The 13,919-nt window shown below is 41.4% G+C and overlaps 1 protein-coding gene across 1 annotated transcript in view; it reads right to left on the bottom strand.

Moving 5' to 3' along the window:
- Positions 1–13,919, bottom strand: part of LOC114239895 (cadherin-87A) — a 62,764-nt gene that overhangs the window by 35,872 nt on the left and 12,973 nt on the right. Inside the window, 10 exon segments of the mRNA XM_028170324.2 lie at positions 1,405–1,557; positions 2,109–2,306; positions 3,020–3,132; positions 3,774–3,966; positions 4,974–5,108; positions 5,916–6,041; positions 6,965–7,096; positions 7,613–7,699; positions 8,369–8,487; positions 9,598–9,662. Coding sequence (XP_028026125.2) covers positions 1,405–1,557; positions 2,109–2,306; positions 3,020–3,132; positions 3,774–3,966; positions 4,974–5,108; positions 5,916–6,041; positions 6,965–7,096; positions 7,613–7,699; positions 8,369–8,487; positions 9,598–9,649 — 1,308 coding nt within the window. The 5' untranslated portion in view covers positions 9,650–9,662.

Here is a 13,919-nt window from a genome sequence, read left to right as displayed (position 1 = left end):
AGAAGGTCCAACAAAGAAGGCTCGTGCCCCTCGATATCTGGGACACGGGTGGGCTGTGTCACCAGCTGGGAGAAGCCGTAGGCCAAGGCGAAATCGTAGGCAGTCCGACCCGGGAGGTCAGTGGTTCTGGACCCCAACCACTCTTGGTGATGAGCGTTAAAGTCTCCAAGAACCACCACCTCCGCAGATGGGTACTGCTCAAGCACGCGGTTAGTCCCCTCTTGCACATGCTCAAACAGAGCTGAACCTGCATCACTGCTGTGGGACCTGTACAGGCACGCGTAGATTCGGCTACGGCCCCCGTGATCTACGCGCAGCCACAAGAGGGACAGGTCCCGTTGTTCGAGGCCCCGAAGACGGCGACAACAGACATCAGCCCGGACGAATACGCACACCCCGGCTTTACGCAGGAAGTTGTGCTCCAATACGTAGCCGGGGTATTCAAGGTATGAGGTATCATCCGGAGCAGATATCTGCGTCTCCGTTAAAAAAAGCAGGGCAGGCTGCGCCGTCTCAAGGTGGTGGTGTACGGCGTCAAGGTTGCTATGTAGGCCCCTGACATTGCTGAAATCCACATTAAATGTGGAATGGGGAACCGCCTGTGAAACCCTTTTCTTTTTCTTTGTCGACTTCATGATTTTAAATTTTCGGAGAGTAGGATTAGGAGAGGTAGGATGTTGGAGGTGAGATCGAGGTAACACCTGAATGAAGCGCGGAACATAGTACGCGCTCAACCACGGGTTGCGTGAGAGACCGACGCAGGGCATGGAAGGGCCCCCAGTCCACTCTGCGTGCGATCGCCGGGATCCACTCCGGTCTCCGACTCCGGCACGACGACCGCACGACAGGATTTTACACCGGTTGGCGGGACAGCTTCCCGGGGCGGAGTTTAGTAGAGACACCCGGGTTCAGGTCCCCTACTGACCGGCGGGCGGCAGCGGGTACCGTTTCACTGGGTCTCCCTATACCCCCGTCAAACAATCACGCCCCGCGAGTTCGCACGCACGTCTGCTCCGCAAGTTCCAGGCGTCACCAAGACTCACCCCCAACAAGGAAGGGGAAAGGAAAGGGATAGAACTGGCTCTCCAACCCACACGCCGGAACACAGCTAGGCTATTTGGCGGCGGACTCTAGTTGGAGGGTGGTCGCCAGCCAGTCGGACTAGGTCCTACCACCGGTTATGTTTTCGGCTCCCGTTTAGCACCACCCAGGGGTCACTTGTAGGGAATCGCGGGTTAAACCTACGGAAGCGGGAAGCACCAACCCCTAAATATATGTATTAACTAACTTGAATTATTGATGTCACAATCACGGTAAACTCAATAGAAATTACCTAAAAATAGTGACGCCCCTATTTTGGTGGGTGTGATTATGCCCCCTCACTATTTAATTATAAATAGTTACCTCCAAAATGAACTTCCTCTGGTTCGGGTCCTCGTAGTCCAAGCTGGAGTTGAGTCGTATGGTGACGGAGGCGCTGCCGGTTGCCGACGGGGGCTCCACGACGAACGCTTCGAACTCATTCAGTAAACGCAAACCGAACACCGAATTGAGACCCTGGTGTTTAAAGGATTTATTGCTTAGATGGATGGACGAGCTCACAGCCCACCTGATGTTCAATCGTTTTTTTTCCCTACCTAAGCTGATAGCCTTGAGAGGCTATTTCAGCGTAACCTTAACTAGTAGGTGAGCTCACGGAGCTCAAACCGAAGTGATGCTTACGCTGACCCTAGCAAGAGCAGTGCTTCGCAGAATTTACCACCGGATCGGAAACGCGACCCACTGAGAAGATTCGGCGAGAAACTCAGTGGGCTATTAAATGGTTACTGGAGCTCATAGACATCTACAACGTAAATGCGCCACGCACCTTGAGATATAAGGTCTAAGGTCTCAGTAGAGTTACAACGGCTGCCCCACCTTTCAAACCGAAACGCATTACTGCTTCACGGCAGAAATGGGCAGAGTGGTGGTGCCTACCCGCGCGGACCCACAAGACGTCCTACCACCAGTAAAAAAGAACCACATTCAAAAGAACTATACAAACAGTCCAAATACATTAAATTGATATTGATAAGTGACATAGGTTGAGATGAGAGCCTGGCACTTACCAAGTCAGTGTCGGTGACGACCATCTCTAAGTTGGGCAGCGGCGTCCCGACCGGTAGACTCTCCGGTATCTGAACGCCGTACTCCCTTCGGTTGAAGCGGGGCGGTTCGTCGTTCACGTCCTTAATGGTGATGGTCACCGTCGCGACGGTCGACGTCAAATCCGATATCAGCGGTGAGCCGTTCACTATTTCGGTTGCCTGAAACCGCGTCAAATGACTCCATAGAGTGCCTTGTCGTTCACGGCAAAGCACCAGACTGCGTGGAAGGTTGCCCATACTACGGACTGACTAAGTCAAGTCGGCTATTGAAGGTTGTTTGCATGACATCAGGCTCACCACAACCGAATGAATGAATGAATGAATGAATGAGTGAAAGAATGAATGAATGAATGGAAAAAAGATGATTTATTTTATTTCATACAACAACAACAAGTCCATTTGTGTGTGTACATGTTATCATTGAAACATACCTAAAATTGACAAAGCCAATCAAATAAAAAAGATACATTTACCTATTAAAAATAATTATCAGTTGAATACATTTAAAATATTCCATTCAACTGATACTTACTTCGAACCAACCATCATTATTATTATTATTTAGTCCGCAAGTGAACCATGGTACAATGGTTCAAGTACCATTAATAATTAATTATTAATTAAGTACTATTACTGAGTGATGACCACGACAGCTCTGACAAGAGTGATACGACAAGGCCACAAAACTTTGGCAGCTCTGAGTTAGCAAAGAGCATTTGCATGTATATTGGTCTAACGTTTATTAATAGGGAAACTAAAAGTGTATGACGTCACTTCTAGTAAAGCTGGAGGGGATATGCCACACTCGACTGGGCTATAAGGTCCATTTTACAAATAGAATTCAAAAGGTCAGTTTACATGAGTTCTCTTACCCTGACGGTTAAATTTAGTGGTGAGGACGGATCGTCCAGGGCTTCTCTATCTAGCGGCTTGGCTGTCCGTAGTTCTCCAGTGTTTTTGTCCAACAGAAAGAAATCCAGAGGATCTGCAAACGATTAACATGTTCCTGATACAGCCGCTGATGCTTATTCAAATCGTCGAATGGTAGCCGAAAGTAAGTAAGAGGGTAGAGTCGAATAAAACTTAGGTGTGACTAGACTATATTTCAAATATTTTTTTTAATGTTTAATATATGGATTCTCTATGGATAATTTGTGTCAGAAATAGTAGTCTATCTCAAGTTTATGGAAACAGATCTTATACATACAAATGTAAATGAAAACCCTCACTCAAGTTTGAGAGATAGCCTTAACAGAGGAGTATATACCTACACTACCACATACCAAGCTAATAAAGCGTATTAAAAACCAAGAGAGATGTTAATCAAAATCCTAAGATAAGATCCTAAGATTTTTTTACTGGTGGTAGGACCTCTTGTGAGTCCGCACGGGTAGGTACCAAGACCCCGCCTATTTCTGCCGTGAAACATTAATGCGTTTCGGCTTGAAGTGTGGGTCAGCCGTTGTAACTATACTTGAGACCTTAGAACTTATATCTCAAAGTAGGTGGTGCGTTTACGTTCTAGATGTCTATGGACTCCAGTAACCACTTAACACTAGGTGGGCTGTGAGCTCGTCCACCCATCTAAGCAATAAAAAAAAAGATTCGATTTTTAGACATCCTTACTAGTGAGCAGCTCCAAGACGACAGGCCTGGGTTGAGCCTTGTCAGCGTCCCTGGCCTGCACCGTCAGCACCAGGGTGCCGACCGGCGCGTCCTCTGACAGCGCTCCGCTGAGCGCTCCGTAGAACATGGGACTCGAATTCTGGACGTCTATCACCTTCACTTCTACTTGTCCGGAGGAGTTCTGAATGCCGTCCTATTGGGGAAGACAAGTTAATTTTACGAAACCATTGGGACTTGTTTTTTATTGCCCCTGTAGGCAGACGAGCACCTGATGGTGAATGACCGTCGCCCATGGTCTTTAGCAACGCCAGGGGCAAGCCGCTGTCTACCGCTGGACACATTGATAGATTTGTCGTCAACTTTACCACTCTTTCAAGTGGCAACACTTTGTAAGTTTTTACGGGCAAAATCGCCACACATTCCCTTTGATGCGTACTTCTCTTTTAATTACTGTATGAGTAGAATATTATCGACAGTTGATATCAAACTGTAAAACCACTGATGTACGAAAACATAGAACTTTTTTCGGTTTCCACGAATCATACACATAATTAAAACTATATTTACTATCTATATATATAAAAATGAAACCCGTTTTCCGTTGTCACGACATAACATGAAAACGGCTTGACCGATTTGGCTTATTTTTTTTTTGTAATTTTCTAATACTCTGTACAAGGTTTTTTTTTTTTTTTTATTCTTTATTAGAGCCATACACCTATTAGGTTAAGTCGGCTATTGTACAAGGTTCTTACGGAAACAAATATTAAGAAAATCTCTCAGTAATATTGAAAAATATACATTTAATTTTGCATATTTATTTGTGAACTATTCCACGCGGACGAAGTCGTGGGCAAAGCTAGTTTTTAATAAAAACACAAAATATCGAACAAAAGATTAAGCCGTAAATATAGTTTTGACTGTATAAGAAAATGATTCGCAAAACTTTTTATGTTTATGAAGCCATTTCTTTTTGAAAACAATCAAACCTTTGTCTGACTGAATCGAGGGCAGTACTATTGCTCTCGTTGAGATCTAGGGTTCAAATCCCACTCTACCATACGGAATGTCCTTCGAGGCTGTAATTGCTTCATGACAAGACGATGGCACTAAAAGCACGTCCTACCACCAACCTCGGTCTGCCTTGCCCTCCGTCCAGTTCTACAAGGCGGTCCAACTATATATGGTTTAATTACTCACTGTAGCAGACAATTGAAATTGATAGAACTGCCGTTCGTTGTAATTCAGCGGTCTCTTAAGGACCAGAGCTCCATGGTAGTGGTGCGAAGTCGAGTTTAAAGCCACTACGTCAAAGATGTCGCAAGCTTCAGGCCACTGCAATAAGATAATAAAATTTCAGTGTTTTAGAGAGAGAGAATACTTCAAATATTTGCACATGAAACTAGCATTCGTCAATGGATATAAGACAACAGAATGGAGGAACATAGTTCGCACCAAAATGTTCCGTAAAGGTCATGACCCTCAGCACTAACTAGCAAGATGCAAGGAGGACAAGTCTACTGTCAACACTTATTCAATAGGAGGTCTATAGCTAAAAGTGATCTCTTCTAGACAAACGTAGTCATCTAGGAAAATTCTATAAAGATACGGCCGGTATGTTGCGGTCTATTATTAGTAACAATATTTAGAGAGCTCTATCAAAATAGACCAAACCCATTAAATCAAACCCAAACATAGCATTAAAAAATGATGAAATTTAAGAACACGTAAAGATTAAAAATATACATATAATAAACTGTACTTTGCACAGAGAGTGAATCTGGCTGTCCAACGAGGCAACGTAGCCAGTATCTTGGGAACTGTGCCTCCTTCAAGCGCATTGGAAGATCTGTTCTACTGTGTGGGTTGAGTTATGTTAAATTATTTTGATTTGACTTTTTGTTAATAATAAAATACCATGTAAACCATATAATAAATATTATATGACTTGAATGTTGTATCCCAAAATGCAACGCACATCTCATATATTTCCTCGCAAGAACATACTTACGAGTGTATATTCCATATCAAGAATTAATTCGCCACAATAAAAACCCACTAACTCTGCTGGCTTGGTATTATCGAAGATGTCAACCGATGAATAAAATGCACTGATAGATTTTTGTGAGTGCGTGAACATACCTGGTCATTGGCCGAACATCCAACTTCAAGATTATCGCCGACAAAATCTTTATCTTCCACCAGTATGTTGTTGAGGATGGTCGTTCCTATTGCTTCGTCTTCTGGCACGTCTACTTCGTAAGGGTTCTAGGTATACAAAAACAAATTATTTTATATGATAAAGTATCAAATTAGGTTACTCCAGGTATGTCATACGTTTAGTGGGTGGGCCCTAAAATCCTTGGGCCCGCGATCTGCTCTCAACACCTGCAGATCGCTGAGTCTCACATACCCGCGCGCCCCCTAGGTGCGGGGACCTCGTAGGAAGTTCGGCCCCCGGCCCGAGAAAAAAAAAAAAAAAAAAAAGATTTGTCAAACTAATTTTAGGGTTGCTTATACTGATATTTTTTTAATTTGCCGCGCTTTTTCAGTCTCTACTTTCATTTGTCAGACTCTAACTACATTATATACCTACCTGAATTGAACCTTTTTTCTAGTAGAAATTTAAATTCAAACTATCCCAGTTTAAGGTGTGTAGTTTTTAATGATGTCGATGTGAGGTATAATTCGATGGTGCTATATCGACTGAAGGACTGCCCCTTTCTCGAAGCATCGTGATCGACCCCATGCATGCCTCTCCAAGACCCACGAGTAGAACAAATATTGATGTGCGCGTTATAGATCCGGATTCCGGACTATTACTAAACGTTGCGCGTCCAAGTTAAAGGTTCGGCGTATGTTGTTGGAAAAGTTAGCGGAATCGTCATGAACTTATTAAGATGAAGTTATTTGTTAAGGAAATTTATTAATATATTCCTTTCAATACTGTATAAACTATTATACGTATGTATGGATATATGTATGTATATTTTTTTGTAACTTAATATAAATTTCATTACACCTACCACTATCCACTCAGCACTACCTTTGGTTGACTGGTAGAGAATGCCTTAGGCATTAAGTCCGCCAATGTAAATTTTACATGAAGTGTAAAAAATAAATAATTTTAATTAAACTACACCCTGTATGCAACATGCAATTTACGCTTTGTAAGCCACAGCACAACTCACGTTTTTGAATGTAGGCGGATTATCATTTTCATCTAGCACTATGACTGTGACGGGTTGTTTCTGTATCAGCTTCTGTTGACTCTGAGGGTCGTCAGCTTCAATGGAAACGAGGAACTTCAGCGTATCGTCAACCTGAGGAACAGAATCAGATAATTTTGGTTCGGATATTTCATATCTTTATTATGATGATTTGTGTATATGTACATACTTACTTATGGGCATCCCAAAATAAAGGTGATTACTTAAAATTAATGAATATAAAAAAAATATATGTTTCTATAGAGCGAAATCAGTTTTAAAAGTATTTGACTGGCACGGTGGTGCAGTAACTTTAGCTAGGGACGCGCCAAAGATCGTGGGTTTGATTCCCACATCGTGCTAATATCCGTGTTATGAATAGGTTTGTATATATAAAATCGTATATACATATTTTTGTCAGTCTCTGCTGCAATACAGGCTGCCCATAGCACGGATGATGCTGCACGATTTATTCCAAATAATTTATTTATTTGTTCAAATAGGTTAATTATAATTGTTTTTATTTTTGAGATATTAAATAATCCAAAGGTCCAATATATGTATGTGTGTACAATGCAATTTTTGGGCGAATTAGGGTGGGCGTGTTATGTCAGTAGTTATATTTCTTACCTCCCTGTCCAAAGGTTTGTCCAGCGTGACATCGCCGGACTCAGGATCTACAACGAAATGATCAGAGCCGACCATGCTGTATTTGATCTGAAATGTAACCATTTTTTTTATTTTTTTTTTATAGCGTAGATGGGTGGACGAGCTCACAGCCCATCTGATGTTAAGTGGTTACCGGAGCCCATATACATAAACAACGTAAAATACGTTCTATAGAACATGTTACGTTCTTAAGCATCGGTTTTCGTAGCACAAAAATCGTTTTGAATGCGGAAATCGTACTTATTCTCGGTAAATGCGGTACGCGTGACGCACAGATGACAGAAATCTTTCCCGATGCATATTTACTTATTTAGTACTTAGTGCTCTGAGGAATTATTCGAGACGATACCACCATCTCGTTTTTACCTTCGCACCGCCCGCCACCGGAGTAGAGTTCATCCATACTCCCTGGAGCCACTGCGTTCATCCACAGTGCGCTTCCAGAGATCTTTTTTGCCACGTACCATCCGGCTTTGGAATGAGCTCCCCTCCACAGTGTTTTCCGAACGATATGACATATCCTTCCTCAAACGAGGCTTGTGGAGAGTAATTAATGGTAGGAAACGGCTTGGCTCTGCCATTGCCATTGCTGAAGTCCATGGGCGACGGTAACCACTCACCATCAGGCGTATGCTCGTCTGCCTCCTGCCTACAGGCAATAAAAATAAAAAGTCAAACAAAACCACTTAATAGTTTAAAGAGGAGCTTGAAACTTACCGGTAACCCCTGAGGGTGAACTCCCTGCAGTGTGTAGACCACTGTGCCAACCGGAGTACTCTCCGATAGTGGTAAGTTGTTCATGTCTTGCGTGAACACCGGTAACATGTTTGCTAAGCCTGTTAATTGGTTTAGAAGTTTACAGGATTATAGAGAAGATAACATGTCGGATCTCCGCGATATCGACTTTTCCATTCATTTGTTATGTCTTTGCCCAAAACACGTCATTACGGATCCTCCCGATCCATTAATGGTGCTTTTAGGTACCACAAACACCGGTCACCGTCCTCGTCGAACCCACCGCTTGCGACGAAAGGCTCGACGAGAAATTAACCCGTAGTCAGCCCACTGAGTTTCTCGCCGGATCTTCTCAGTGGGTCGCGTTTCCGATCCGGTGGTAGATTCTGCGAAGCACGGCTCTTGCTAGGGCCAGTGTTAGCATCACTTCGGTTTGAGCCCCGTGAGCTCACCTACTAGTTAGTTAAAGTTACGCTGAAATAGCCTCTCATGGCTATCGGCTTAGGTAGGAAAAAAAGAGCAATATATACAAGAATAAAATGCAGGAGTTAGGGCGTTATATGAATCACGCGGGGGTTGATTTTATTATTGTTAAAATGTAGATATTTAATAGCTTACAAAATAACCATCTCTTTTTTTTACTACCTAAGCTGGTAGAACTTGGGAGGCTATGCCCGCGTAAGTAGGTGAGCTCGCGGGCCTTTAACCTGGGGGCTTCGCAGAATCTACCACCGGATCGGAAACGCGACCCACTGAGAAGATCCGGCGAGAAACTCAGTGGACTAAGCCATTTCGTTGGGGTTGCTTCGCCGGATCCTCTCATGACTGTATCTCTTTCTGTAGCAGATTTTAGAGTTTAATTTGGATATTCAGTCATAATGCATAATAGTATTTTCTTAGTTTCTGACAAGTCGCAGATATAATTTACGATTTAAAAGTACTTTTACGATTTAATCTATCGTTTTTTTTAATTGTTATTATTTTATTTTCGACATTCCGAATAATAATACAGTTTTCATGGTCACGAAAGACCACATAATGACTTTCAATTATCTTTTTAATTATATCATAACGCTACATGATACATAAGCTGGAACTAACAATTCTAAATTTTATTATAGTTCCTTTCGGAACATAATTATCGCAGAGATGTGTGACCTGGGGGGGTTTACGACCTTATTCAGTGCAATTTTAAGATAAACAGTACTAACCTGAACCCAAGCAGAACGATAATATCACGAACGTTCTCCATCTTGTTTCCATCTTTTTTTTAATTCTGTAACAATGACATAAGATTAAGGTCGTGTGTGTAACTTCATTTTTTGATACGCTTTCATTGACTTGACGTGTTTCTGTCTATCCATATAATAACGAAATTCTAGCAACGTAATTTTCACTGACCACAAGACAATTAGTTACCGATGATAACATTTTTATTTTTTTATTGCTTAGATGGGTAGTCGAGCTCACAGCCCACCTGGTGTTAAGTGATTACTGGAGCCCATAAACATCTATAATGTAAATGGGTCATCCACCTTGAGATATAAGTTCTAAGGTCTCAATTTTTACAGTACAACGACTGCGCCATCCTTCAAACCGAAACGCATTATGCTTCACGGCAAAAATAAGCGGGGTGGTGGTAACTACCCGTGCGGATTCACAACAAGTCCTACCACCGGTAAAAACACAATCCGGAAGATCACTAAGGTAACAAAAATGAATGTGGTATATATTTTTTTTGTAGTTCGACTTGCTTTTGTATCAGTTCACTTTATCATTTATAATTTAACTACGTATAATAATAAATTTTATTACTATAATATTTAAATTAGTCAGTGTTTTCGTGAACATATCTTTCCTAAATAGAACTAAAAGCAGAGATCTCCGTTCGAAAAACACATAAGATACAGCCGTAAGGACTGCGGGACTTTAAATAAACAGCAAACATTTATTGATATGTTAATTGATTTTGCAGCAGTAGTAAATGAGCGACTTTTTGGCGGGGATGCGACTAGCAAAGTCGACTGAATTTGTTTTATCATATTAATTTCGTGTTTCTTCATATTTAAACGACAATTAACAGTGGTTTATTAATTATTTAGCAGCTGTTAAAGTGCAAATGTGTGAGCAAATAAAGTAGCATCGTTCGACGTGGCTTATTGCGGTAGGCAGCGGCTTGGCTCTGCCCTTGGCATTGCTGAAGTCCATGGGCGACGGTAACCACTCACCATCAGGTGGGCCGTATGCTCGTCTGCCTACAAAGGCAATAAAGAAAAATAAAAAAAAAGTTATCGTATACCTCTAATAATTCTGATAAAATCTCAGAATATAACCATCTCATCTTATTATAATACCTTCAATTGTATCCCAATTGATTACAGCCTTAAATAAATTATTTTTGACATCATTCTATTCATTTTGGTTAAAATTATTTTTAATATAACAGAATATGGCTGTATGGTATAATACCTTCGGCTTTTCTGTTGGAAATTTTGAACTAATACATACTACTAGTAAATGAGCAATGCGATTAGGCTGTGGCGGGTAGCCATCATACAACGCAAGATATTTGACAGACGCCTGAATCTCACTTGCGACATTATCAAGATAAGCCTGCATAAATACAAGTTCCGAACAACAACATTTGGACCGTCGGTCTACCGAGCAATATCACCCGCTCAGTGTAAGCTCTTCCCTCCGTCATTAAGCCTTCCAAAAGGCCTTGATGGAAATCCGTAAACAGTTTTTCTTTAGAGACACACAATTGAAACGTGTTTAAGAACGTCTTCTGCAGCGAATAAATGCAATCGCGCACTAAAAACAAACCCGCAAAATTAGCGTAACGACTGTTAATTATACAACACCAAATTAGCCATGAACCAGTGAACTAGAATAACAAAAACAAATATTAATGTAATTGAGCAGGTAGCCGGGCAGCGGTGGTTAATTGCGCGGTCAAAGGTCATAACCCTGGAGGTCGCCAGGAAACAGCAGTCACTCATACGTATAGAAGAAAATCAGTTGCAAACTACAAGTAGAAGTTATTTTAGATAATATTCAACGGAACTTTTTTATATTTTTTATTGCTTAGATGGGTGGACGAGCTCACAGCCCACCTGGTGTTAAGTGGTTACTGGAGCCCATAGACATCCACAACATAAATGCGCCACCCACCTTGAGATATAAGTTCTAAGTAATTACGCAAATTATAATTTTGGATACACCGTGGAAGTCAATCGTATTGTGCTGAGTACGTATTTCATTAGAAAAATTGTTACCCGCCTGAGATTCGAACACCGGTGCATCGCTCAACACGAATACATCGGACGTCTTATCCGTTAGGCCACGACGACTTAATATAAGCTTAATCAAAACTCATGAAATCATCTCATTTGTAAATTTAATTCATTTTTAATCATTTGTTGTGTCGCAATTACTTTCCTTCGTTTTTTATTAATCATAAACTGTAAATAATTAAAACGGCGAATTATAAAAATCTTATTACTTGACGCTGGCTAATGCACAAACCGTGCCGTAGACAAAAAATAAAAAAGAAGAAGAATATCGTGACATATTGGAGCCTCTGGTTCTGCCCAAAAGTGGTATTTTTTGGCTTTATATCGCATTAAGACTCATTGGCTATTCCAAATGATCCCTTCGTCTAAAAGCTTATCGAAACATTCGGAGTGACTTTCCATAGACAATGTTCACTGTGTTTTTTTTAAACAATGACTTCCTCTGTCTCCGATATTAATATAGTGACTCAGCATGAATTAAGCCGTAGGATTTATCGAGGACAATCAATAATAGATAGTTACGAAAATACGTATATTAATTTGTCGAACACGCAACAATTATTTTCATTCGTTATTAGACAAAATTCTAAAATATATAAAGTCAAGGTGAAATCAAAATTTTCATCATAATACTGTGCTGTATATTGAAATAAAACGTAAATGAAGCAAGGCCAATAACTAGCACTAAAGCGAACTAATAAAAAAGTGAATCGATTATGAAACAAATCTGATCTCACGGCACACTTGGTTAACGGCCTGTGGAAAATCGCTTAATGACTCCCTCGTTTTGGCAGTTTAGCTTGGACTCAAACCCGGAAAATTATAATTTGCGTAGTTACTGGTGGTAGGACCTCTTGTCCGCACGGGTAGGCATCACCACCCTGCCTATTTCTGCCGTGAAACAGTAATGCGTTTCGGTTTGAGGGGTGGGGCAGCCGTTGTAACTATACTGAGACCTTATAACTCATATCTCAAAAGTGTACCAGTAACCATTTAACACCGAATTTCAACTTTACCTCACAGCCTTTTATATTTAAAATCGTCTTTAGGTGAATTGACGCAAAAGTCATTACGAAAACCAACCATCACGAGACAGCGTCTTATATTAAACAGAGTACAATGATAGATATTTCCATTTATTGACTCCTAACTAATCACCAAGAGATTAGGCGACAATTACTTTGCGAGTCGCCAGCCCTGCACCTATTGTGCACGCGGCAACAACGTTCTTACGTGACGTTTTCGAATGGGTGGCGTTCAAATCTTTTACGAAGTGAGCATAGCTTTACGTAACATTACTCTACATTCGTTGTTGCGCAGACCACCCTGATATCTCAATCTGATCTTCTAAAACCGAATACTTACTTATCTTTTGTTTTGTGGCGGGTAGTCATCATAGAACGCAAGATGTTTGACAGATGCCTGAGTCTACACGTTAGGGTGAAGCTGAAATAGCCTCTCAAGACTATCAGAAAAGGTAGGAAGAAAAAAAATTCGGACCGTCAGTCTACCGAGCAACATCACCCTCCACAGCTTAATAGAAAAGCTACCGGTATATTATTAAGCGGACCCTGTAGTCCAAGGACAACTTTCACTTTAGTCTGGACTCACTTTAGTCTTGGTTGTGCCTTTGATTGTCGCACAAAAACAAGCCGTATGGTTCAAGTTTTCTGACAGTAGCATACATTTTGGATTACAAGTAATTCGGAACCTCTGGGTCTCCCTCCGGAGGGATATCGGTTCCCTGTGTATTTGGTATCCTATGTTCCACGGGGAGTGGTCTGAGGAACTGTTTGAGATGATTCCATCATCTCGTTTTTACCATAGCACCGCTCGCCACAGGAGTAGAGTTCATGTATACTACCTGGAGCCACTGCGTTCATCCACAGTGCGTTTCCAGAGATCTTTTCTGCCACGTACCATCCGGCTTTGGCATGAGTTCCCCTCTACGGTGTTTCCCGAGCGCTATGAATATTGAAATGAAGCTTGTGAAGAATACTTAACGCTAAAGCTCTTCCCCTGGCATTACTGACGTCAATGGGCGACGGTAACCACACACCAATAGGTGGGCCGTATGCTCGACTGCCTACAAAGGCAATAAAAAATATATTATTCAACAAGTAAATATGACTTATAAGTAATCGCTTAAAAAAAAATCAGAAGCCCAGGATCGTGTACAAGACTAGGACTACAATCAGCATGTTAGCTATTAAGGCATAGATCGGAAATGAAAAAAG

This window comes from Bombyx mandarina, chromosome 06 (assembly GCF_030267445.1).
Source record: "Bombyx mandarina strain Sakado chromosome 06, ASM3026744v2".
Taxonomy (NCBI): Eukaryota; Metazoa; Arthropoda; class Insecta; order Lepidoptera; family Bombycidae; genus Bombyx; species Bombyx mandarina.
This window is presented reverse-complemented; position numbering and strand designations above follow the sequence as displayed.